Genomic DNA, 27,891 nt, shown 5'->3' with positions numbered 1-27,891 from the left:
ATGTATTTTTTTGCCACCCTCAAACCAAATCCTGACTCGTGTGTACAGGATTCTCTTTGAATGAATCTATATTCATGTTGATTAAAATTAATTTTGTTTTTGTCTGTATACTTATCCAATCAATCAAGGCCACTTAAGGTTCTAATTCCCTTCTTCCAGGGTGTTGCTGATCACTGTATGGGTTCTGACTGCCTTACAGAACATACACAACTAACTCTTATAGTGGGGGGAGGGGTTAGATTTCAATGTAGTATTCAGGATATGTTTCCGCAAAGGAATTCTTTCTTTCATCTGAAAGTTCATACAAAGAATTTTATTAGGCGCAACTGAAAAAAAGGGAAATGTTTAAAATACCAGAAATCAGGGGTGTCTTGAGTGGCTCAGTCGGTTGAGCATCTGTCTTCAGTTCAGGTCATGATCCCAGGGTCCTGGGATCCAGTCCTATGGCTGGCTCCCTGCTCAGAAGGAGTCTGCTTCTCCCTCCCCTCTGCCTCTCCTCCCACTGGTGCTTACTCTCTCTCTCATGCTCATTCTCCCTCTCTCTTTCAAATAATAAATAAAATCTTTAAAATTAAAAAAAATATATACCAGAAATCTGATTTGAGAAAAGCTAGAAATATTACATTTTATTGACTAGTCAAAGAAATACCTTACATATACTCTGAAAACATGCAGAAAAGTTGGGAGTAGGATCAGTCCTTAGTCTTTTCTTGCTAAAAAGAATGGCAAGACAGGGGCATCTGGCTGGCTTAGTTGGTAGAGTGTGCAACTCTTGATCTTGGGGTTGTGAGTTCGAGCCCCACATTGGGTGTAGAGATCACTTAAAAATAAAATCCTTAAAAAAAAAAAAGAATGGCAAGACACACTCAACATAAAATTTAAGTAAGCCACATACAGTTATATGCACAAGCACCTAGTAGGTTACACAAGAACTGGGGCTAAACTTAATTGTGACCTTGAACCTTGAAGCTCCTAATCATCCAGCCAAGAACCATCTTTAGAGAGCAAACACTACATAAGGATAAAAATGGCTTCCGAGGCAAGATGTCATCATGTGACCGCCACTGAGAGAAGGGAACAGAACTAGTGAGGGCACAGAAAATGAAGATCTGCAAACTCATGAAAAAGCAGCCTGTACATCTGGGATTTTCTCCCCAACTCAGACCGGGATATTTGTACTTCCCTTCAGGCAACTTTGCAAAGTAGATCACAGCTCTGGTATCTCTCGCGAGAGGAGGAAATGTACTGACCTCTTCACAGGCCTTTGTTCCTAACAATGTTCGGTCAGTAGCAGTCATCACTGTATATACTTCTAGCCTTGGAAATTGGGCAGAGAGATAAGGAAGAATGAAGAAGAAAAGCAGCTACAGAGGAGGGCAGAATGAATGCTGCCATTCTGTCTCTCTCTCCCACTCCAGTTGGTGACAAGTAACCAGCTTTTTCTTTCCTCTAACCCCTTTTCTGCCCTGGAAGTCATCAGGAAACACTACATATAAAGCTAAAAGAGCTGGTTGTACAACTACTATTACTAAGACATTTGATAAGCCTCTGTTAGCTTTGTAACATCTCTCTCCAAATAATTTTTATAATTTCTCCCAATTTTTTTTTGATCTGTGATTTCACTTATCTTATGCCTTATCCCATACTTTACAAATTTGTACTGCTGATGAATCTCCTCTATTTTAACCCTTCTAATGAGTCAGCAAAAGCACCATTACCAATCATGCGTATATGTTAAGTACACAGTTATGTGTTTGAATAGCTGTTTAGGAGACAATCCCGAATTTTAACTTAGTCTGATTTAGTAAAGAATTCACAAGCCAAGTCTGCCGCTATATGGTCACACTGAATCTTAAAAGCATCTGACCTTACAGATCATCTATAAAATGTGAGAAGTGTTAAATATTCTTTATTCAATATTATACATACACCACACTAAAATGCCTTTCATTAAGCAAAAGGCAACATTTTAGATGCAGGGAATTTTCATTAAATTGGCATAATTAAGACCAAAAAGATAAAGTAGACATTGCCAGCGTATCTTCAGCCCTTGCCTTTAACAGGCAAATGAACACAACGTGAAACATAGCTGAGTCTTGTTGTTCTATGAGACAGTGAAGGGATTTCCTTAGTATTTAAATACGTTAACATAACCAGTTATATAAATCTAAATATAAAACCAATCTCCTATAAGTTCAGAGATGGCATTTACGATCTCTGTGAAAAGCTGCACATTACTAATCAACTCCAATCATATTTTTAGAAGGGAAAAACAGTGACAGCACTTGCAGAATCAGAATTACTATCAAAGTTCAAAAAGCTGATCGTATCTTATTTCAGTCAGGACTGTCCAAAAGAAATATTCTATCAGCCTTTCATGGTCTGGATTCCGGTGTATGAGATCAATTATATGGTACACATAAAAAAGTCATGAGATATTTTTGTTTTGTAATAGATAAGGCAATGGCCAACTATTACTCCTTAGTAGCTTTTTTGAGATAAGCTATCAAGTCTGCTCTTTTCCTTGTCTTCTTAACGCCAGTGAAGATCATTTTTGTTTCAGGGATGTACTTCTTGGGATTCTCCAAATACTCCATCAGTGTCTCCTCTCCCCAGATGATACCTTTGTTCTTATTGGCATCCGTGTAAGAAAATCTAGGAGGTTGACCTGTCTTTTGCCCAAATAAACCATGGAGATTTGGCCCAGTCTTGTGCTTGCCTCCGTTTTCCATGGTATGACACTGGGCACATTTCTGAACAAAATTCTTGTTCTTCTCAATATCACCCATTTTTATTTTATTTTTTATTTTTTTAAAGACTGAGAGAGAGAGAGACAGAGAACATGAGTAGGGGGTGGGACAGAGGGAGAGGGAGAGAGGGGAAAGAGTCCCAAGCAGACTCCCTGTTGAGCGCAGAGTCCAATGTGGGGCTTGATCTCATGACCCTGAGGTCATGGCCTGAGCCGAAATAACGAGTTGAACACTTCATTGACTGAGCCACCAGGCGCCCCTACATCATCCATTTTTAAATCACTCTTTCGTCATGTGCAAAACAAAGGTGTCCACTCACAAGGTGTACGTCCCACTCTCTAAGCTCTCCTAAACAATTTTAAAAGTTACAAAATATGAGGAAAATTGTTCTGCAAAACTTATTTTTCCTATATATTCTAGCTATTTAAATGTTCTTCTCAACACAGGGAAATATAAATAAAGAAGTACCAAATAAAGAACAAATCTGGTATTAAGAACTCTCTGTGACAACAGAACACGTTAAGCAGGAAAGCAGGTAAGTCTTTTTTAAGGAAGGTTAAATAAAGGGCATAGAGCTACTGTAGCACTGTAGCAGATTTCTCAACCTTTAGTGCTGTGGACATTTTGGACCAAATAATAGGAGTGGCTGTCTATAACCTCCTTGATTGAAAACCTCTGTTACAGTGAGATGGACCAGAAAGCCTTGAATCTGCTCAAGCCCAGTGATCTGCCAGAATAAAGAGATTTTATCAGGTGACCTTAAATATTTTCTAGTTCTAAGATTCCACAAGTCTTTGAATCTAAGAACAGAAATAATAATCAGAGGGTGGAGTAAGAGGAACATTCATACATATGCTGATTTCAGATAATAATAATAATAACAACAGATAACCTTGATCATTGTTTGCTATGTGCCAGTTCATGTTCTAGGCACTTTACATAAATATTAATATTGGAATAACTCATTCATTCAAAAATTTATTAAGCAGACTATTTATTGAACTGAAGACTGAGTTAGAGCTTGTAGGAGAAAAATGAAATATAAGGTTCTTGGCCTCAAAGAGAGTATAATCTAGTTGGGTTGAAAAGAAATGCATTATGCTTTTGGTTGAGTGACTACAATAAATGTGGCAGTGTACAATTCAATGTCCAATGAATGGTGTAGGTTGGGGAAAATTGATTAGGAAAGAATTCATGGAAAAAACCAGATAGGTATTATGCTGAGACTTGGAAAATGGTAAAGATTTCAGAAGAAGTAAAGTGTGGGTTATAATATGGGTTAGAGGGAGCAATGTAAGCAAAGATGTAAAGTAGGAATGTATAAAATTTTCTAAGGGATGAGATAATAGGTCATCTTAGCAGAAACATGGCTACGTAGAGTATAATGATAGAAAATAAGGATGGAAAAAAAAATAGGTTAGGACCAAAATAGGCATAGGGTTCTGAATGCCAGGTTAAGAAAAGATGACAAGGAGGTTATACTTCCAGGAATGTCAGAGTAGATCCTATTAGGCCAATCCTCCCAAAGAATAGTATCTATAAAGTCTTGATGAATTTTAAAGGCAATGGAGAATGACCAGGGTAGAAACTAAATGAGAGTTGACACTTGGAAGAAAAAAAAAATGACATTGGGTGAGCTTCTCCTCTTTTTATAGCTTTTTGCCTGAGGGGAGGCACCAGTTGGTATTATTCAATGATGGATAAACGTCAAATAGAAATGCTATCTCATGGGCTTGAGAAACCAGAAAACAGAGTTTGGTACAACTACAGCAGCTAGAAAACAAAGGAAATTTTCGGAAAAGAGAGAGACACAGAGGGACAGTCCTAAATTCTGGGTAAAAACTGAGCCCACAGTTCTTTCTAAGCTTTCACCTATATAGATGTGAGGCTCCAAGCAGTCAAATTAAGGATAAAAAACCGAAGAGATTTCAGTTGCTGTCTGCCGCAGAGGAGACAGAGTTTGAAGCTTGAGTTAAGGCAAATTACCTGTCTGATAAGAGAAACAAACAAAAATCAGTTCTCTTTGGAAAAATATAACAGAATCTAGAGTCTCTACAATGGATCACACAAAATGTCTAGAATACAATCCAAAATTACTAGATCATGAAGAAACAGGAATACATGCCAATACTCAAAAGATAAGATAGTCAGTGTAACTGACCCTGAGATGTCCACATGTTAGAATCAGTAGATGAGGATTTAAAGCAGCTATTATAACTATGCTAAAGGACATAAAGGAAAATAAGCTTGTAATGAATTTAAAAAAATAGGAAATCTCAGCAGAGGAATAAAACCTATTAAAATGGAAATTCTAGGTCAGAAAATTACAATATATGAATAAAAATTTCACTTGACTTGCAAATTATAGTTCCAATATAAAGATGAAAGAGAAAAAAAGACTGAAAAAAGTGAATAGAACCTCAATGTTTTGTGGTATATTATCAAAAGATATAACACATATGTATGTAATTGCAGTCCCAGAGGAGAAGAAAGAATGGAGCAGAAAAATATTTGAATAAATAATAGCAAAATTTTTTCCAAAGTTGATAAAAAGACAAAAACTCAGAGTCTCAAAAAGAGAAAGAGAAGTGGTAGGGGAATAAAGGAACAACAACAACAACAACAACAACAACAAAAACAGAAAGCAAACACTAAAACTGCAAACCCATATCCACCATATCAACAGTTCCATTAAATGTAAATGGACTAAAAAATCCAATTAAAATAAAGAAATTGTCAGACTGGATAAAAAAGCAAGATCCAACTATATGCTATCTATAAGCAATATACTTTAAATATAAAGACACAGATACTTTGAAAGTTCAAGTATGAAAAAAATCATGTAAACAGTGAGTATAAGAGGCTAGAGTGGCTACAGTAATATCAGATAGACATCACAACCAGAGATAAAGAGAGAGGTTTCATAATGGTAAAAGAGTTAAATCATAGGAACACTAAAAATCGCAAATATATATGACTAACAACAAAGCTTCCAAATACATAAGCACAAATTGACAGAATTAATGGAGAAATAGAAAATCCAAAATCATAGTTTATTTCAACATCCTTCTATCAATAAGACAAAAAAAAGTTGATGAAGATATAAATAGTCTGATTAACACTATCAACTATCTTAGCCTAATTTACATTTACACAATAAAAAAATGATACTTGAACATTTCCAACCTCACTAATGTCATAAAGATATTAAAACAGATTAATTTTAATATAACTCATGTTCCTTTTCTAGAATGTAAAGCATCAGAAATTAAACACAATAATTAACAAGAATATATTATTGACTGTATTACACACCCAACTCCTGATTATCACATAGTAATGGAGAACAGTGAAACTTAACTCATAATTCAAGAACCTCATTCTCTTGGGTTTCAACTCTTTCCCTACAAAATCTATTCCCTGAGTAGGAAACATGACTTGTTTGCCTGTCATGTCTTGAATTTCTCTGATGGAAGAGTCCTATGATGCTACAGGTCTACATTATTCTGAGAGACAATAATCATGGGATTTGAGGAGCTAGTTTACGCAAGCCAAGAGTCTGAGACACCAAGCAAAGGAGAGTTTTAAAGAATGATCAAAATTTCAAAGAACCTAAAAAAAAAACAACACATGCATTTATCTGTTACAAGGTTGTCAATCTTAACCTCGTCACACGTTAACTGTCTAACTTTGGTGAAATTATGAACACTGTAGTTTTGTTTTTGGTTGGTAAAATGAGGATAATAATATATCTCTTGGAATTAAGTACATATTAAATAAGACAACTTAAGCATAGCACCTGGCCTGGGGTGCTATGTGGCAAGTACTATACAAAGCTAAATTTAATTATAGTAAACCAAAATGGCAATTCTGGTTATCTCTTGCTGATCATAAATTCTGAAGAGCCCATTGAATTAAAAAAAAATCAACAAGTTAATAGTTAATGCAATTCACTTTTTTTAGGTATAATATTTTAAAACCAGTAGCCACAAGGGAAAAAAAGAGGTAAAGTTATCCCTCATGTGAAGAAGCTAAAAACCTTACACAGCTAGTGCTAAGTTCTCTTTCAAGAACTTCATAACATTTTATTAGAATCTTTTCCCCGCCATTAACTCTCCCATTTTCCCTAACATATGAGTATATGTTGTTTTCTGATGTCCTCAGATTTTACCTTACTCATTTGAATTCTAGCTGGATCTCTTTGGTGTTTCTGTAGATTCTGTCAACTAAAGGACCAGTTGCACGAGCTTACAGAAAACAGCACTTACTAACAAAAGTGTTCTACATTAATAGTATGAACTAATAGGAATTATTTCAGTGTCACAGATTATTGCAGGCACCTTTATGAGCCAAAACTGAGTTAGAAACGTGTATGTGTTCCAAGAGATAGGAACTTCCTTCCACCTTAGCAAGGCATTACCTTCTCCCGGTACCACTCATTGCCTGGCCAGGCACACTGCTGTCTCTGGGCCCTCCTGGGATGTTTTCTTGCCGGGTAGTAGGGCCTAGGCAGTAAGGACCTCCTTTCTATCTGACCAGACCAAAAGAGTGTGACTCTTCCCTACACCAAAGATGTGATTTGCTCCTTTAAGATTCACAGCTAATACTTTTTCAAATGTTCGTTGGAGGACAATGCTTTTCATATATATATACGTGTAATCCTTGCAGTCCTATGAGGTCTAGTGATCTTTACAGAGGAGAAAACGAAGGTACAGATCGACTGAATAATTTGTCTGTGGATACACTGAAGTGTGTAACAAAGTTGTGACTTGAATCCAAGCGGACCTGACTCAATAATCCAATTCGCTACCTCACTCTGTGGCCCTGGGCTATCTAAGCTAGTAACATTATCGTCTCTTTTTCCAAAGAAGATGAATGCTCTGAACACAGAGTACCCTTTGAGTGCATGTCAGCTCTGATTAAAAAAAAAAAGCTTTGTCCCTGAAACTTTGGTAATTGAGGTATCATTTTATAATGGAACGTCTAACAATTAGTTCCCCAGGGAAGGAGACTCATTGTCAGTATCCACCATAACTTTTTTTCAGAAATACCATTAAATAAGCTAGGTCTTCCCCCAGTGCTTTCTAATATGTACCGTGTCATCTAGCCAGCCTCACAAATAATTAGTTAACTGAACTCATTTCTCAAAACTTTGAAAGACCAGTTGTTTCAACAACAACAAAAAATAGATTAAAAAAATAGTTTTAGATAAACACATCCTGGTGTTAATTTAAAGTGACTTCTTACCTAAAGATACTGCTTTTAGACTGGGGAGCGGTCAGAACTCACCCTTCTGTTCCGCTGCCTCCCCTTCCTTCCTCCCTCAGGAAAACGGGGTAGGTGACCTCCGAGTGCCCTTTTGATACTGCAGGAAAAGCTACGCATCACCTAAAGCTTCCTATCTACTGGTGATACTTTCCCTTAAGTCCAAAATGCACAGGTCCAAACTCCAAACGGAAAGCAAAGGAACACTAAAAACTACTTTTAAATCACCTCCCACTTCCAGTTTCTCGCCAATATGTAAATGCTGGACAACCACATCCTTACTACCAATAGGTGGGCTCTGCAGAGAAAGACAGAAGATCTTAATCCTGTCAAACCACTTTTAAAAGTCCGTGCTTTCTGTGAGTGCTTTTTAAAATACGGCAAGAAGGAAATTTCTCGAAGCAAACATCCACAATCTTGAAAAATCCCCCCATTCGTCCTTCTGTTCTTTTCTAACCCCTCTCCTGTTTTCCTCCTCCCTCTGTCAAACTTACAAGATGTGTGATCCACTCCTGCTCTTGTCTCCTGAGGTCACTGCAGCCCTCAGGAGTTGGGCTTCCTTCCTCATTGCCCTGCCGAATCTTCTCCAATTTTGCTTTATCTGTCCTCATTCTCCTTGCCCTTTTGCTTGCCTCTGGCACTGCTGACCTATCCCTTCCCTCCATAAAATGTCTCACTCAGTGTCTAATATTCCAGAATCCTGGCACTTGCAACACTGACCACTCAGTGCTAGAGACTGCCAGTTATCTCCCAGGATCCGTCCTCCTCTTCTTTCCTTGTTACAGAGTCTCCCAATTTCACTTGAGTACGTTGCTGCCGAAAATAAAGTTGTCACTTTCAAGCCTGGCTTGAGGAGCATGCCCATGTGACAGAAGCAAAAGTGGTGTGCACAGCTGCTGGAAAGCACCCTTTAAGAAAGATAGTGCATTCTCTGGTCTTTTTTTCACCTTCTTGGATGTTGGAATGCAGATGTGATAGCTGGAGCTAGAGCAGCCATAAGTTATGATGCAACACTTCCTGACTCTATAGAGCCCTGGTCTAACTTCTTTTTCAAGTCATTGTTATTTTGAGTTTTATGTTACTTGTAGCTAGTCCTGGTTCTCTCTAATGCATTTCTTCCCTACTACTGCATATTCTTTGTCACTTCGGCTAGACTGTATGCACTTTGGGAATATAGGTTCTGATAAAAATACTTAATGACTGACCTAGATTTCAATGGACTTATTATTACGTAATTCTGGATGGTTCACTCTTTTTAATACTAGCTGGAGATGGAACAAAATAGTAGATGAAGGCTCTCAATAAAAGAGGTCAAAGTAGAAGATGATTTGGATGTTCTCAGAGTTAGTTTTTCTCCCTTTTTAGTTGTAGTGCTAAAAATTAATTCAGGCAATGGGAAAAAGATTTAAGAAAACAGACAATATTCAGGTACATAAAATAATATCTATTAGGCTGTGTTACCAAATAGAGATTAAAAAAAAAAATCTTGAATGAATGGATAAGATTTCTAACTACTTTATCTTTCATATGGGTGTAACTTTTTCTCTAGTCCTCTGATTTTTATGAGGGAAGCTTCTCTCTAAACACACTCCTGGCCTCCTGGCCTTTCTTACTTTACTCATACTCCAGGAGATGGAGGGCTTATCTGACTGATAAAATTTGGAAGCATGACTGGGGTTGTCTGGTTCAGCAATTCTCTTCTCCCCTCAGGGGCAAGTTTATCCAAGGAGTACATACTGCACGCAGCCAATGGAGCTGGACGGGCAGGTAGGCCATGTATTCCCCATTCATTTCAGTTTGACTTCCTGGTAAAGCTTTTGCTCCCAATGATCTTAAGTGAACTTCAGCTTAGTTTCTATCCCATCCACTGTAAATGATGAATTGGTGAACCTCAACAGAAAAGTTCTGTGTCTTTGTCAGTTTTCAGGTACAGGAAAAACAAAATTTTTAACAGCAACAATAGTAAACCTTTATGTTTCACTTAGTCATAGGCCAGGAGTTAAATTCTCTCTAATGTCTAAATCATAATTCAGCAGCGAAGCAGCAACAGTTCCCTGGTGACCTGACCTTTCCTACACATTCAGCCTCAACACAAGGCAAATATGCTCCCAAGGTTTTGAGGCGTTTGTACTGCCTATGAAACTCTACTGTGTAAGAGACATGATAATACAATCCAAGCATTCCTGTAAGGAAACTAGATGTTTATATCTCCCAAGAGGCAGGTTTGCTTGTACTTGCTCTTTAAATTGTAAAAAGTATTCTATTCTGATCGGGAAATAGAAGGTCTAGGGAGGAAGACATAAACATTTCTAAAGACCCACTTTGTTCAGGTCACTAAACCAAGGACTTTATATATTCTAACTCATTTAAATTGTCTGTAGTGAGAAACTGTAATTGGTAAAGTTGAAAATTAATTGCCAAGGTCACTCAGTAAGTAGAAGTTCCAACATTCGAACCCAGGCCCAGCTCCAAATCCCACACGCATACCCCTATATTACACAGCCTCAAAGGACTCAACCCAAGTCTCTGCCAAAGTTGCAGAACTTTTTTTTTTCTTTTTTCACTTCAGTGGTCTTCGGAACTACCTTGCTGTCTGTGGTAGGCTGCAAAAATATTTTGTAGGCCTTCCTATCTGACTCTTTGACTCTCGGTTGACCACATGACTTGCTTGGACTAGAATGTGGCAGAAGCAACATTATGACAGTTCTTAGCTTAAACCTCAAGACACCTTGTAGCTTTTACTTTTGCACTCTTGGAACCCTCTGCCACCCAATGAACAAACTCGGGGTGAGCCTGATGCTGGATGAGGGGCCACATGGAGCTGAGATGAGTCATCCCTGCTGAGGGCCCCCATGCATGGAGTTGTCCTAGCTGCTGACCTCAAATGCATGAACGATCCCAGCCAAGACCAGGAGAACCACCCAGCTTTGCTCAGCCCAAATTCCTGACCCACAGAATTGTGAGCAGAATGGTTGTTGTTTTTAGCTACTAAGTTTTGGGATAGTTTGTTATACAGCAAAAGCTAACTGATACACCCTCTCTTAGATTCAGTGATCCCTTGTAGTTAAAAACAAAAGGGGATAGTCCCAAAGGCCACTGAAAAGTTTACAGACCACTGATTATTCATGTATTCTGCTACTTTCAAGTCCAGTCTAATTCACTGTTAGTGTTACTGAAACCCAAATAATGTGGGTCTTCAAAGCAGCTGATTGTGACCCATCCAGCCTACCCCTCTCACAGGCTCCTTGTGGCAGGGACAACTTCTCAACTCTTTGTATCTCCTCATAGGGTTTAGCACAAAACTTTCCTTATATCATACATTCTCCATAAAATTTCTGAATCAACAGAAGAGATTTTAACTCTCAGGGGAGCCAGAATCTTCCAAAAGCTTTGAAGCACAGTGTAATGATAGCCATGGTCATAAAATGTGGCAACTTTTACAAATGATGGAAAAAAGCCTTGTGTACTGGCAACTCCAGGGCTTATGAAATTTAGTCCTTGAGGTTCAACTACATTGTTTTTAAAAGCACTTCCTAAGTCTTGGGAGACAGCTCAGGCCAAGTATAGAATCAGCAATTTAAATATGCACAAAAGACTTTATGATCTGTACTTTTTGAGCATGACTAAGTTTTAGCAAAAAATTGGAATCAAGCCTCACATCTAACTGGATGATGCTAAACATGGAATAATCATGAATTCCTGCTATTAGTGCAAATTTCACAAGAACAATAATTCTGGAACATCTATCAAAATGTCTGAAAGACTGTCATTTTATGGACAAAGTAAGTTTTATCTATAATGATCAGAGTTAACTTGTTAAAATGGAAATAGTTCTTATGGTATTTCCCCATTTACACAAAAATGTTTTTATTAATATAAACCCTACATCAATTTTTCACACAGAGTGTTTCAAGTTTAACAAAAGATACAACTCTACTTTAAATGCAACTCAGAATGTTCCATTATAATAATTACCATAAGCTATAAGAGACAGACACAAAAAAAGCAGTACTTTTCACAATGACTCTGCTTTAAGATTTTAGAGCTGAACCTGAAACTTCAAGTTGCTAAGTCACTTGTAAAATATGGAATTGTACCTGGTGACTAAGTTGAATAATGGCTACTAAAGAATACTATGGCATCATCGAATGGACATCAGTTATGTGTATCTGCAAACTCAGGTGGACAGAAGAGGCATGGATCACCTTTGGAAAAACAAGGCTCACCTACCAGGGGATTCTGAATATTTTTTACATTTGAGATCTGAGCCAATGAGACAAGATTAGTGGATTCAGGGCTCAAAAATGGAATGAGACAGGAGGGTCACCATGTACTCTCTCAGGGGTTTGTAATAGCTATTTTCTATTTCAGTGGGCCTACTGCTTCTCAGACCTGGGTCCTATGTCAATTCCTAGGTGATACTAATTTCATTCATTCATTCACCCCAAATCTGCTGAGTGTCTACTAGGCTAAGTGCTGTTTCCTGTGAGATGATTCAGTTATGCATCTTCCTGGGGGGAAAAAGAAAGGCAAAAGGGGAAGCAGAGAAAAATAATCATCTAGGGAATTGCTTAATCCATGCAAAAAATAACAAGCATTCCTGAAACAAACATACAGGTCTATTTGTGTTTCATTTAGGACAAATCACGTGAAAAATGGAATAAATCTTTTATTGGTACCTGTATCCCAAATCTTCGCTAAGATGGATCATATGAAGGATATACGATTCCTTGCTTGTTCCCGTGAGGCCAGGCAACAGTAAAATAGTAGGTCTGGTGGTGGCATCCATATAACATCTACTATTACAATTATCAAACCAGTCCAGTGAAATCTGTCCTCCATCTGCAGTTTTAATAAGTTCACTGAAAGAAATAAAAGACATACTCAATAAGTGTTTCAAGTTATGTCTTAATATTAGTGTCTTAATTTTATAAATATATGACATGACTTGGTCATCTGAAAAGAACGTTTTCTTCAGCATTCACTAATACACACTTATATCACTTTCTTTTATTACAAGAATACTATGAGATTAGTACCATAAAGTATCTCCAGCAGCACCACAAAAAGGCAGCATATAAAAAGGATCTGCAAAGTACTTCACATATTTATCTTAAGCATTTCCTCATTACTCTAAAATATCCAGCATTTAACCCCTATGTGATTGAGGTCACCCAAATAATTCATCAGGGAATTATGAATAAATAAAGTGCTGATCTGATCACTGCTCTGGCCCCTTTGATTCAATAACGCAGTCTCCCCACAGAGTATATTATAAAATTTGCTTCTTAAATATTTTAAAGTACTTCTCACACAGTATCTATGAACTTAAAGAATTTTCCCAAATAGTGCAAGTTCCAGGCAACAAAAGGAACTCAAGAAAGACTAGATGACTCAGGGAAATTAATATTAGGCACCATCTAAATCTTCTGGTTACTGATAAATTCTGGACCATATTTTTAACACCCCAAGGACATTAGCATCAAGAACCCATTTGGTTATTAATATGAAGTTCTTTTACGGGAGTCCATCATGCAAAATCCAAATTAATTGGCATCATTCTCCACCCCATCCCCACTCCCAGCGTCAGTGAATTGGTACATATCATCAAAGGATCTAGGTCCTCAGGGACAGATGCATGCCAAATTGGAAAAGAGTAACCCTCAAACACTTCTCTAGAAATAAACCGGTTACATCAAGGCCCACATGCACGCACACACATGAACACACACGCACAGTGAAAGGCAATGCCTATTTTCCTGCAACTGAGTGTGTGTGTGTTGGGGGGGGGGCAAAACTTCCATTTTCAATCCCCTTTCTTTTCTATATGCTTACTAACTAAAGGTTACCCAAGGACTGGGAGTATGCAAAAAACCCTGCGGTTTTGAAGAAATGATTGCAAATGGAAATATACTTACTTCCTGTACTGCACCGAGGGCTTAGAAGTGATGAAAGGTCTCAGGAGTGTCTGCCCTCGACTCTCCCAGCACCAGACCGTTGGGTAGTACGTTTCTGTCACCACGGGACAGTGGTTCTGGAGGAAGCGGCTGAAGCTCTCACCCCCCGTCACTAACTGGGGCTTCTGTGGGGAAAGCCAGTATTATAGTAAAGGGTCCAGAACAAAGTTTCTGCCAACCATAAACCAGAAATGAGCAGACTCGTCCCTCTCGCGCGCGCTCCCTCCGATTACATCTCCTTCGAAAAGCCTGACACAAATAATTCGCAGTCACAACGGACTTAAAGAGTGACTTACCAAACCCTTCTAGAGGATGGCAAGAGTTGAAATAAGGGAATCAGAAGCGCTACAGCATTGCCAGGCTAGCGAATAGGGAAAGGGCAGTACCGTTGCACCTAGGTCAGCGGGGTCCTGGCTGCTGCCCGAGGACCCGGGCCGGACGCACAGGCACGCCGACAAGAGCTGGTCCCCTTTCCCGCCCGCGCTCAAAGGGCATGCATCAGATGCCCGGGAAAGGGCAACAACTCGGGAGCAACAGCATTCTCGCTTCCAAGACGGCCCTAGCCAACCGCGCCTGCGGCGTTAGTTCCAGCTTGTCCGGCTGCTGTGGCTCGCAGCAAAGCCGCCCGCGGCCCTGCGCCCCCGCGCCCGCGCTAACCCCTGGCTCACCTTGGCGATGCTGCTCAGGTAATAGCAGGCGTAAGCGACGCTGAAGCCCAGGATCAGGGATAAGCCCACTCCCGAGCCGAAGAACCCAACCCGGACTTGGTGCTCCAGATAGAGGGAGAGCTCCCTGGAGAGCATCCGTAGGTCCATCGCTAAGCGCTGCATTGGCCCTGCGGTGGGAAGCCGGTCAGCCGGCGAGGCACCGAAAGCGGCGGCGGCAGCGCCGAGGTCCCTCGACCAGAGCGTCTCTAGCCCAGCAGAGCGCAGCTTCCGCCAGCGGGCGCGGCCGAGCGGCCCCGGGAGGCGTAGCACCGCTGCCGGGCGCCGCCGGCTCCGCCCCAGCTTCCCTGGAGCCGCCCCCACCGTCAGCCACTCAGGAACCTTCCAGAGGCGCGGTTCCAAGCGCGGCCACCGTGGAGGCGGACTGGATCTCCCGGTCTGGTCGCAGTCAGCCTGGGTGACCCCCAAAAGTGGGCAGAGATCGAGGGCCGACTTTGGAGAAGAAAATGGGCTCTGGCCGTGCGCGCGTTCCGGTCCGTGGCCGGGCACCTGCTCCAGTGACCTTGAACGATTCCGCATGGCGGTGGGTTTCGTTAAATACTGTAAACTAGCGGTTTAAGGTGCCCCGGAAAAAACTTGGGGGAGTTAATGCCAAATATATGTTGGAAGAATGCACTGCGTAGGGAAAAAAAAAAATCCTACATCCCCCAAAAAGTTGTGTTTCTCCTGAACTCCATCAAAAGAGAAAAAATACTCTATAAAACATTCAATAATAAGGCTATTCGTACTTTAAATCCCTCTGAATCCTTTTAGTTCCTTAAGTATGCCTTAAGTGAGAAGTGGTTACCAAAAATTAATAAGGAGATCAAGAAAAGGAACTGGGATTCAAAAAATTTTAAAGCCTATTTGTGGTTCGTTAGTGCTTTGAACTTCTAGACTTACCGAAATTCACAGTTACTTAACGTAGGGACCAGAAACCATTTATGAAGTAGGTTTTCCTAGGCTTATTTATGGCAACACGACTAAACCGGAAGATAGAGGCATCTAAAAGGGCTAGAAGATGTAGCAGTCTATTATTATGAACTCCTCCCACCTGGAGGTACCAAGAGTGGCAAGACTTTAATAGGCAAAAAGAAAAAGGCAAGGACTGTAGAGACTATGAAAAATTTCACAGGATTGTAAATTAATCATAGAAATTAGTGATAGAGAAATGGGATGGGCCAGAAGTGAACAATTTATTTGGCCTTGATTTGGTCACTGTAACTTGATGGTGGCCAGCACCCAGAATACTTTAGTTGTCTTCAATGAACCTGTTTTTTTTTTTTAAATCTGTAGAATAATAATTTCTACTTTATAGAGTCTTTGGGATGACTAAATGAAAATAGGTATGTACTGGTCTTGCCCTGAGCTTTAGTAATTCTTTTTCCCTCATTGATTCTTGCATGTGAGCACACCCAGAAAATGCAAATATACATGCTGGCTGCCAGACTTGACAATGTGCATGCAACATTCTTTATAATGCCTGCACCCACCTTCTGCCCTGTGTACCCATAAATACATATATATTTTATTTTGCTTAAGTGGAAAGTGACAATACCATAAAATACTTCATCAGCATCATGATGTGTAGAGAGTGTGCTGACCTGGGAGTAAACAACTCTGAACTCATCCACCAAACTTAGGCAAACCATTTACTCTTTCGGAGCCTCAATCCCCTGTCTATAAAGTAAGATGGTTGAGATTGAAGATGTCAAACTTTCTTTGCTGTTAGAAGAACATTCACAAACTTCCTTAAGAACTATTCCAGTTTAGATGAGGAAATGAGAGCTCAGACCCTAACCTGACCCCCAATAACTTCCTCTGCTTGGTGTCTATGCCTGTGTATAATTCTTTCTCCTTGAATGCAGATAGGACCAGTGACTTACTTCTAACTAATAGAATATAGTAAAAGTGATGAGATGTCACCACTTCTGTGATTACATTATGTTATGTGACTCTAGCTTAGCAGAGTGGAGCTAAAAGGCTCTCCTGCCACCTTGAGGAAGCAAACAGCTATATGAACTGCAGCTGGAGAGGACCACATAGCAGGGAACTAGTGGTGGCCTCCAGGACTCTTGGGGGAGCCTCTCGCCAACAGCTAGCAAAAAGGTAGGGCCTTTTGTCCTACAACTGAAAGGAAATGAATTCTGCCAACACCCTGAATAAGCTTGGAAGCAGTTTCGTCCTCAGTCAAGCCTCCAGATGAAAACACAGCCTGTCCAACATCTTGACTGCAGGCTTGTAAGACCTGGAGCAGAGCCCCAGTTAAGTTGTGCCTGGACCCCTGATCCATGGAAACTGTCAAATAGTAAATGTGTTGTTTTAAGCTGCTAAATTTGTGGTGATTTGTTATGTAGCAATAGGAAACTAATAGAGAATATGGAAAAGTCCTACAAAAACATTCAAATATTAATAAATATCAGTGGCTCATTTTTGCTTACCAATGGACAGTTGACCCTTGAACAACATGAGGGTTAGAGGCGCCAACCTCTGCACAGTCAAAAATCTGTGTATAACTGTTGACTCTTCAGAAACTTAACAGCCTACTATTGACGGAAAACCTTACTGATAACATAAACAACACATATTTTGTGTGTTATATGTATTATATACTATATTGTTTTTTATAGTTTTTTAAAAGATTTTATTTCTTTATTTGAGAGAGAAAGACAGATAACGACAGAGATAGCTAGGGAGAGCACTAGTGAGGAGGAGAGTGGGAAGCAGGCTCCCCACTGAGCAGGGAGCCCAATGTAGGGCTCAATCCCAGGACCCTGGGATCATGACCTGAGCTGAAGGCAGACAATTAACTGACTGAGCCACCCAGGCGCCTCTATGCTATATTCTTATAAGAAAGTCAGCTAGAGAAAAGAAAATGTTATTAAGAAAATCCTAAGAAAGAGAAACCCATCTACAGTATCATACCATATTTATAAAGAAAATCCTCATATATGTGGACCTGTGCAGTTCAAGAGTCAACCATATTTATTGTAGAAATGTTTTAAATAAGTTAAAGATTTCAGCTTTCTTTCTTTTTTTAAAAATATTTTATTTATTTATTTTAGAGCAAGAGGGAGAGCAAGAGAGAATGAGCAGGGGGAAGGGCAGAGGAGGGGGGAGAGGGAGGACTCCATGACCTGAGCCAAAACCAAGAGTCAGATGCTTAACAGACTGAGCCACCCAGGTGCTCTGATTTCAGCTCTTTCAAAAATCCTCAAAGTTAAGAAACCCATTGAGATTTTTTAAAAAGATTTTTATTTATTTGTCAAAGAGAGAAGAAGCAGGGGGAGGGACAGGCAGAGGGAGAAGCAGGCTCCCTACTGAGCAGGGAGCCTGATGTGGACTTGATCCCAGGACCCTGGGATCATGACCGGAACTGAAGGCAGAAGCTTAACTGACTGAGCCACCCAGGCGTCCCCCCATTGAGATTTTTAATTCTTTTCTTTATACTTCTCTTTAATTAATTGTCACAATGAACATTTATTACTTTTTAAACAGTAAAAAAGTCATTTAAAAACATACAAAATTAATTGTAAAGGAATAAAATAATGTGAAAAGATATATAGCTAAAAGCAGGAAAGGCCAAACATTCTAAGACATAATGGAAAACAAGTTTTAAATAGAAACACATCTCAGGGCGCCTGGGTGGCTCAGATGGTTAAGCATCAGCCTTTGACTTCGGTCATGATCTCCAGGTCCCAGGATTGAGTCCCATGTCAGGCTCCCAGCTCAGTGGGGGAGTCTGCTTCTTCCTCTGCCCCTGCTTGTGTTCTCTCTGTCTCTCAAAGGAATAAATAAAATCTTAAAAAATAGAGAAACACATCTTTACAAATTGTAATATGCCCTGTTTTTGTTTTTGTTTAACAGAGAAATGGCATTTAGAAACCAAGATATGGGCACTGGGTGCTCACTGGGCATTGATGTGGTCATTGCTACTGGGGTATCATTGTGTCTAGGTCCTCTCAGCTGACTGAACTAGGTAATATATCTATGTATCCTAACCCATGTGTACATATGTCTACTTGTATCTGTATGTATATCTCTAGTTGTTTTTGAATCCATCCACCTGCATTTTTAAAAAGATTTTATTTATTTGACACAGAGAGAGAGAACAAGCAAGGGGAGCGGCAGGCAGAGGAAGAGGGAGAAGCAGGCTCCTGGCTGAGCAAGGAGCCCTATGTGGGGCTTGATCCCAGGATCCTGGGATCATGACCTGAGACGAAGGCAGAAGCTTAACTGACTGAGCCACCCAAGCGCCCCTTTCCATCTGTATTCATATTAAGTTAAAGACAAGTTCAGAAAAAAAGGCGAGTTTTTAATATCGACTCCCTGAGGGGTTTCAGGAGGAATTAAACCTCTTCATTGGTAATGTTTCTGGGTTATTTCTCTTTAATTTTTGGATAAAACAAAACTCTGTCTGTAATAGGAAACACCCTATTCCCCTAACCTCCTCAAATCTGTGGCAAATCATCAACAGAAATCAGGCAGAGGACAGAATGGTTTATACTTTCGGAGAATGCCAGAACTGAAAATCACAAGGCATACACTTAATGAAATAAAAATTTTAGGTTACATTCAATTAAAAGAAATATTATAGTTCTGGGGTGTCTGGGTGGCTCTGTTGGTTAAGGGTCTAACTATTTCGGCTTAGGTCATGATCGCAGGGTCATGGGATTGAGCCCTACACTGGGCTCCATGCTCAGAGTGGAGTCTGCTTGTTCCTCTCCCTCTGCTGCCTGCCGACCCCCCCCCACTTTAAAAAATAAAGAAATAAAATCTTTTTTAAAAAGAAATATTATAATTCTATATGGATTGTTATAAAAATTGTGGATGTTGCCAGATTATTTATTAATACACCACTGTGACCCCAACTCCTCAGTTCTAATACTTATCATTAATACACTAACTGTAGTTCTGTCTTTAGCACCAATTATCCCTAACACTGCAAAGCCCAACTTAAGCACTAGCAATCTGACTTCCAACTGATTGATCTTGGCAGGGAGGAGACTATACCCTGGGAACTGAGGCCAGAGCCTTCAGGATGAAAAAAGGCATTTAAGTAAGGAAGGGCTCTAGTAACTGGCATAAAGTCATGTTGGAAAGGAGGAATGTTCATGGGGGACATTCCTGCAGTGGAGGCCTGGGGAAGAAAAAAAGTGGAATTCTTGGGAGGCTTCAGAAGTGGTCAAGGGGGCAGATAAGTTTGTGGTCCCCAGACCCCAGTCCCAATTTGTACTGTTCAGATTTATCACTAGAGTCTTTAAGTTTTTATGTATTTATTTGAGACAGAGCACGAGCACAAGTGGAGGGGGAGGGAGAGGGGTAGAGGGAGAGGGAGAAACAGACTCCCCACCGAGCAGGGAGCCCAGGGGCTTGGGACTCGATCCCAGGACCCCGGGATCATGAACTGAGCTGAAGGTAGACGCCCAACTGACTGAGCCACACAGGTGCCCTTATCACTGGAATCTTGAGCAAAAATCTGCATAAAGCTTCCCTCAAGGTTAATTTGTGTTTATTAGATTCGGGGTAGGGCAGCCAAGTAGTAGCCATAATAGGGAGATAAATTAACCTGCTTCCTCCAAGGTAACTGAAGTCATTTGGGAATGCCTTTGTGTGGAGAGGATTAATTTACAGACTAACCCAACTGGAGGAACATAAAGTTGATGCTTCCTCCTTCCTTACATATTTTGTGTAAGGTGGAATGACAGACAGAAAAAGAAACTATCATATGGGTTCCACTTGAAATGTTTGAGATCAAAATTATCTTAATAGGACTTTAATAGAATTCCCCTTCAGACAGAGATGCAGCTTTCTGATCATACATCATTGGAAATAGAAATATTTTTGGCCACCTTGACATCTCTGAAAACACCCTCCCTTGTTAATTCTCAAGTAGCTCATTTACAAGTAAATGTACCCATAGTACGTAAGTATGGAGTGGTCATGTGAAAGCACTGCAAGAATGTGCTAAAATTAGTTATTAGGCCAACTCATTTAAGTAACAAAAATAAATAAATAAACAAAAAAGGGAAAATAGAATAGTAAATTCTTAGTTGCATACCTCCAAACTTACCTGGATATACACAATTGTGTGACTGATGGGTTATGGTCCTAGAGGGGGCAGGGGGGAAAGAGTCCCAAACACAGGTGAAGGCAATGCCCTTTTCTACCTCATCGAAGGTCACAGCCTATGGTAGGTAGAACTCTATGATGACCGCTTCTCAATATTGCTCCCCCTGGTGTACACAGCCTTACATAATCCCCTACCCTTGAGTGTGGGTGGGACCTAACAATATGATGGGATATCATTTCTGTGATTATGCTACTTTATATAGCAAAGGTGAAGTGATTTTTTTTTAAGGTTTTATTTATTTATTTGACAGAGAGAGAGACACAGCCAGGGAGAGAGGGAACACAAGCAGGGGGAGTGGGAGAGGAAGAAGCAGGCTCTCAGCGGAGGAGCCTGACGTGGGGCTCGATCCCAGAGCGTGGGGATCACACCCTGAGCCAAAGGCAGACGCTTAACGACTGTGCCACCCAGGCGCCCCAAAGGTGAAGTGATTTTGAAGATGTAATGAAAGCCCAAGCAGTAGACTTCGAGTGAATCCAAAGGGAAAGTTCCTGGGTGGGCCTGATGTAATCAGGTGAAGCTTCTAAAAGAGAGTGCAGAAATCAGACATGGAAGAAGTCAGAGACTCTTCTGCTGGCCTTTAAGAAACAAGCCTCCTGAGTTAGGTCTACAGCTGCAAGAAACTGAATTCTCCAAATAACCATGTGAACTTGGAAGAGGACCCTGAACCTCAGATAAGACTGTAGCCATAGCTTTTGAGTATGTTAGCTGTGGGTTATTCATAAATGCCCTTTCTTATGTTGAGGAAATTCCTTTTTGCTCCCACTTTGTTCAAGGTTTTCATCATGAAAAGGTGTGAGATATTTTCATATACTTTTTCTGTATTAAATGAGGTGATCACCTGTTTTTCCCCCCTTTGTTCTGGTAATGTGATGTAGCACATTGATTTTCACATGCTGAAGCACCCTTGCATTCTAGAATAAATCCTAATCGGCTGTAATGTATAATCCTCTTTCTGTGCTGCTGGCTTAGGTTTGCTTGTATTTTGTTGAGGATTTTTTCAACTATATTCATAAGGAATGTTGTCTCTAGTTTCCCTGTGTTGGTTTTGTTTGGCTTTGGTATCAGGGTAATGTCATAGAATGAGTCAGGAAGTGCTTCCTTTACTTTTACGTTTTGGAGGAGTTTGAGAAGCATTTGTATTAATTCTTTAAATGTTTGGTAGAATTCACCAGTGAAGGCTTATGGTCCTCGGCTTTTTTAGGGGGAAGGTTTTTGATTACTGACTCATTCTCTTGTTATAGGTCTGTTAAATTTTTCTGGTTGTTCTTAAGTCAGTTTTGGTATTATGTATTTCTCTAGAAGTTTGTCTATTTCGGGTTGCCTGGGTGGCTCAGTTGGTTAAGTGTCTGCTTTTGGCTCAGGACATGATCCTGGGGTCTTGGAATCGAGCCCTGCATTGGGCTCCCTGCTCATCAGGGGGTCTGCTTCTCCCATCCTCCCTCCCTACCCCCGCCGGTGCTCTCTCTCAAATAAATAACTGAAATAAATTTTTTAAAAAGCTTGTCTATGTCATTTAGATTATCTAATTTGTTGGCTTACAACTGTTCACGGTAGTCTTTTATAATCCTTTTTGTTTCTGTGAGATCCACAGCGATGATCCCACTTTCAATCTGATTTTAGTTATTTGCCGCTTCTGTTTTTTTAGTCAGTCTAACTAAAAATTTGTCCATGTGGTTGTTTCCAAAGAATCAACTTTTGGTTTCATTAATTCTATTGTTTTTCGATTCTCTATTGATCACTGCTCTAATCTTTATTATTACCTTCCTTATGCTTGCTTTGGGGTTAACCTGTTTTTCTTCTCTAGTTCCTTAAGTTGTTAAGTAAGGTTATTGATTTGGGATCTTCTTTACTGTAAGCATTTTCAGCTATCAATTTCTCTTTGAGCACTGCTTTCTCTGTATTCCATGAGTTTGGGTATGCTGTGTGTTTGTTTTCATTCATTTTAAATTATCTTCACATCTTTCTTTTGATTTCTTCTTTGACCCACAGGCTGTTTAAGAGTGTGTTGCTTTGGACGGCACTGGAGGAGATAATGCTAAGTGAAATAAGTCAAGCAGAGAAAGACAACTATCATATGATTTCTCTCATCTATGGAACATACGAACTAGGATGATTGGTAGGGGAAGAAAGGGGGGATAATCAGAAGGGGGAATGAAGCATGAGAGACTATGGACTATGAGAAACAAACTGAGGGCCTCAGAGGGGAGGGGGTGGGGGAATGGGATAGACTGGTGATGGGTAGTAAGGAGGGCACGTATTGCATGGTGCACTGGGTGTTATACACAACTAATGAATCATTGAGCTTTACATGGGAAACCGGGGATGTGCTGTATGGTGACTAACATAATATAATAAAAAATCATTAAAAAAAAAAAAGAGTGTGTTGCTTTGAGGCACCTGGGTGGTTCCGTTGGTTGAGCATCTGACTCTTGATTTCGACTCAGGTCATGATCTCATGGTTGTGAGATTGAGCCCCCACCCCCAACCACCCCAGTTCATGTTTGTGTGCTTGCAAAAAAAAAAAAAAAAAGTGTTTTTTTGTTTCCACGTATTTGTGCATTTTCCAAATTTCCTTCTGTTATTGATTTCTGGCTTCATTTCATTGTGGCCAGATAAGATACTTTGTAGGATTTCAGTCTTTTAAAATTCATTGAGACTCGCTTTGTGGACTAGCTTATGGTCTATCCTGGAGAAATTTCCATGTGGAGTTGAGAAGAATGTATTTTGTTGTTGTTGGAGGTGGTGTTCCATATTTGTCTATTAGGTCTGGTTGGCTTATAGTGTTGTTTGAATTTTGCATTTCCTTATAGATCTTCTGTGTGGTTGTTCTCTCCGTTACCAAAATGGCTTGTTGAAATCTTCAACTATTATTGTAGAACTGTCTATTTATTCCTCAATTCTGCCAGTTTTTGCCTCATATATTTTGGGGCTTTTTTTAAAGTGAATATATGTTTATTAACTGATGTATCCTCTTGATGGATTGACCTGATCAATATATGTCTTTGCTTGTCTTTTGTAATGATTTTTTACTTAAAGTTTATTTGGTCTGCTTTTAGTCTAGCTGCCCCAGCTCTCCTTTGATTACTATTTGCATGTTATAGTGGGTTGAATACGGACTGCAAAAAGATATGTCTAAGTCTTCACTCATACTTATTTGGAGATAGGGTCTTCGCTGCAGATATAATTAAGTGAATGGTTCTGAGATGAGATCATCTTGGTCTGAGGTTGGGCCTTAAATCCAATGACAGGCATTCTTATAAGAGATATGAAAGGAATATTTGAGAGATGCACACAGAAGGCCATGTGAAGATGGAGGAGGGCATTGAAGTAATGTATCTGTAAGCTACAGAATGCCTGAGGATGCCAGCAGTAACCAGAAGCTAGGAGAGAGGCATGGGATGGATTCTCCTTCAACCTCCACAAGTAGCTAACCTGGCTGAAACCTTTATTTTGGACTTCTGGTCTCTAGAATTGCAAGAGAATAAATTTCCTTTGTTTTCAGCTACTTAGTTTGTGGTAATTTGTCATAGGGAACTAATACACATGGAATATATTTTTCCATCCTTTCACTTTCAACCTATTTATGTCTTTGGTGCTAAAGTGAATCTCTTATAAATAGCATATAGTTGGATTTTTTTTTCACTTATTTTTTTAAAAGATTTTATTTATTTATTTGTCGGAGAGAGAGAGAAAGCACGTGTGAGTGCGTGAACAAGCAGGGGGAGTGGCGGGCAGAGGGAGAAGCAGGCTTGCCACCGAGCAAGGAGCCTGATGCAGGACTGGATCCTAGGACCCTGGGATCATGACCTGAGGCAAAGGCAGACCTTAACCGACTGAGCCACCCAGGTGTCCTTTACTTATTTTTTAAATCCATTCAGCCAATCTCTATCTTGTGTTTTTTTTTTTCTGTCTTATTTTTAAAAACAGCTTTACTGAGATATAATTTACGTGGTATACAATTCACTTGTTTAAAGTGTACAATTCAGGGGTGCCTGGGTGGCTCAGCTAGTTAAGCATAGGACTCTTGGTTTTGGCTCCAGCCATGATCTTGGGGTTGTGGGATCAAGCCCCGTGTTGGGCTCCATGCTGCTGAGCTTTGAGCCTGCTTTGGATTCTTTCTCTCCCTTTCCCTCTGCCCCTTCCCCCTTAAAAAAAAAGTGTACAATTCAACGGCTTTTAGTATATTAGATAATTTTTTTTAATTTATCTATTTATTTGAGAGAGAAAGAAAGAGAAAGCACAAGCAGGGGGAGAGGGAAAGAGAGAGGGAGAAGCTGAAGCAGACTCTCCGCTGAGCAGGGAGTCTGATACAGGGCTCGATCCCAGGACCCTGGGATCATGATCTACGCCGAAGGCAGATGCTTAATGGACTGAGCCACCCAGGTGCCCCAGATTATAAATTTTTAAAAATCTATAAATAAACACATATTTATGTAGTAAATATGTGTGGTATTTTGTTATATGTATCATATGTGATAGAATACATATAAAAAATTTGTCAATTTAACCATTCGTAAGGGTAAATTTCAGTGATATTAATCCCATTCACAATGTTGTGCAACCATCGCTGCTTTTATTTCAAAACTTTTTTTATTACCTCAAACAGAAACTCTGTAATCCTTGAGCAATAACTCCTTATTGCCCTTCCATCAACCCCCCTGGTAATCTCTAATCTACTTGCTGTCTTTGTGAACTTGACTAGTATAGTTACCTAATGTAAGTGGAAACATACAACATTATCCTTTTCTTTCTGGCATATTTCACTTATAATGCCTTCAAGTTTCAGCTATGTTGTAGATTCAGAACTTCATTTTTTTTTTTTAAAGATTTTATTTATTTATTCGACGGAGATAGAGACAGCCAGCGAGAGAGGGAACACAAGCAGGGGGAGTGGGAGAGGAAGAAGCAGGCTCATAGCGGAGGAGCCTGATGTGGGGCTCGATCCCATAACGCCGGGATCACGCCCTGAGCCGAAGGCAGACGCTTAACCGCTGTGCCACCCAGGCACCCCAGAACTTCATTTCTTTTTAAGGCAAAATAATATTCCATTGTGTCTATATACCACATTTTGTTTATCATTTATCTATTGATGAACACATGTGTTGTTTCCACCTTTTGGCTGTTGGGAATAATACTGCAGTGAACATTGTCATACAAATGCCTGTTTGAGTACCTACTTTCAATTTCCTTCTTTTTTTATTTGAGTATAGTTGACATGCAATGTTACATGAGTTTCAGGTACACAACATAGGGATTTGATAAGTTTATACCTCATGCCATGCTCACCACAAATGTAGCTGCCATCTGTCCCCGTACATCACTATTACAACATCATTGACTATATTCCTTGTGCTCTGCCTTTTCTTCCCATGACTTATTCATTCTCTAACTGGAAACCTGTATCTCCCACTCCCCTTCACCCATCTTGCCCAACTCCCCAACCCCTCTCCACGATTCTTTTGGGTATACATATAGGAGTGGAATTGCTGGGTTATATTGTAATTTTTGTTTTTACTGTAGTAAAACATAACATTAAATTTATCTTTTTAACTCTTTTTAAGTGTGCAGTTCAGTGGCATTAACTACGTCCACATGGGTATGCAACCATCACCACCATCCATCTCTAGAAAGTTTCATCTCTTAGATAGAATATTCCAGTGAAATGTTGTAAGTGCGGTAGATCTTAGAAGTAAAGAAGTTATAGATGAGAGAAAGTTTGTATAGTTTGGCACTAGAATTATAATTGGACTCTGTCAGTTCACATCTTTTTCTGTGATGGAATGCCTGGGAGCACTCACAAAGGTTCATGGTAACATGAGGAATTGCTGAAATTTATAGGTTGAACGTCTGACCACAGGCCAACGGGAAGGGAACAATTGCTCTATCAAATCTTTGTGGGAAAAAACAAATCTTTCGGAAGAGTTTTGTTGCATTACTCAAGTTCTTACTGTTGGCAAATCTAATTTGGGAGGGCAAGGAAAAGAAGTTTTATTTGTTGTTTGGGATCTGAGGTGCTGGTACAAATTGGTGGGAATGATGCAAGTTTGTCATAGCTCCGAGACAGATCCTGACAGGCAAGGAGTGTAGGGGGGCTGATACTGTTCCAATTTCTGTGCAGAGCACCTTCGAGAGCCAGCCTGTCACACAGGGCTAAGATTATGGCCCCTGATATGCTTGCATTTCTGACAAGTTTGGCCGCAGATGTGTTTGCTATGACTCCTCTGACACCAACTCTTGGCACTTCTCAAAAGTATGCATGTAGGATATATTTAAAAAATGAACCAAGAACCATTATATCTATATGTACAAAATTATTAACTCCTTGGTCTTATACATTAAGCAACTGAGGACCAGAAAACTTAGGTGATTTCCTGAAGCTCACAGAGTTGGTAAGCCTCAGTGTTAAGCTAGAACTAAAGTCGCCTGACTTCCTCATTTCATTCTACCACATTGTTTCATTCTACCACATCAAAAGGCTGCCATGATCTAACTATCAGATGATATCCTCTAAATCTGTTTCAGAATTCGAGCAATTCTAGCTGAAGCACTGCATGATATGTTCCAACATAATCATTAGTATTCATTTTCCAAAACATTTTTTCTTGAGCATTTACTCACTTTCTTTGGTACTGGTATCCTTGCTTCTACTTTTAGACCGTGTGCTTCTGGTAGAGCTGAAACCACACCAAACTTAAGAGTGACATGAGGGGCTCCTGGGGGGCTCAGTGAGTTGGGCATTGACTCTTGGTTTCGGCTCAGGTTGTTATCTCCGGGTCATGAGATGGAACACTGTGTCAGGCTCTGTGCTCAGCGCTCAGCGCAGAGTCTGCTTGCCCCTCTCTCTCCCCCTCTGCTCCTTCCCCCACTCATGCTCTCTCTCGAAGATAGATAAATAAAGAAAATCTTTACCAAAAAAAGTGACGTGAAACCCAGACCTATCATGGCCTCGGACTTTGAGTCAAAGCTAGGTGCGTGATCATGTTCAGTCATTGTCTCACAAGGAGACTTCTGCTGAGACTGTTGGGAGAGAGTGGGGGACCTCTTTATGCTGGAACTTCTAGCAGTAAGATGAATGAAGCCAG

General features: G+C 40.1%; 2 protein-coding genes and 1 long non-coding RNA gene across 3 annotated transcripts in view; 1 reads left to right on the top strand and 2 right to left on the bottom strand.

The window, feature by feature from the left end:
* Positions 1-14,925, bottom strand: part of ABHD3 (abhydrolase domain containing 3, phospholipase) — a 40,483-nt gene extending 25,558 nt beyond the window's left edge. Inside the window, exons 1-3 of the mRNA XM_008690633.2 lie at positions 14,641-14,925; positions 13,934-14,097; positions 12,695-12,877 (exon numbers count right to left, since the gene is read on the bottom strand). Coding sequence (XP_008688855.1) covers positions 12,695-12,877; positions 13,934-14,097; positions 14,641-14,802 — 509 coding nt within the window. The 5' untranslated portion in view covers positions 14,803-14,925. The remainder of the gene's footprint in view (positions 1-12,694; positions 12,878-13,933; positions 14,098-14,640) is intronic.
* On the bottom strand, positions 2,051-2,789 carry LOC103662923 (cytochrome c-like). The gene has a single exon (XM_040632665.1). The coding sequence runs from the start codon at positions 2,787-2,789 to the stop codon at positions 2,475-2,477; it is 315 nt and encodes a 104-aa protein (XP_040488599.1). The 3' UTR covers positions 2,051-2,474.
* A 116-nt stretch (positions 14,926-15,041) lies between the features above and the next one.
* LOC103662945 lies at positions 15,042-22,875 on the top strand. Its single transcript, XR_568607.2, has 3 exons — positions 15,042-15,220; positions 18,544-18,655; positions 22,799-22,875. It is a non-coding gene; the product is annotated as an uncharacterized LOC103662945 (long non-coding RNA).
* The last annotated feature ends 5,016 nt before the right edge of the window (positions 22,876-27,891 follow it).

Source organism: Ursus maritimus, unplaced genomic scaffold, assembly GCF_017311325.1.
Source record: "Ursus maritimus isolate PB19 unplaced genomic scaffold, ASM1731132v1 scaffold_18, whole genome shotgun sequence".
Taxonomy (NCBI): Eukaryota; Metazoa; Chordata; class Mammalia; order Carnivora; family Ursidae; genus Ursus; species Ursus maritimus.
This window is presented reverse-complemented; position numbering and strand designations above follow the sequence as displayed.

What these genes read in the sequence shown, in the direction of transcription:
- LOC103662923 (XM_040632665.1), bottom strand. Translation starts at nt 2,789, where the DNA reads ATGGGTGATATTGAGAAGAACAAGAATTTTGTTCAGAAATGTGCCCAG.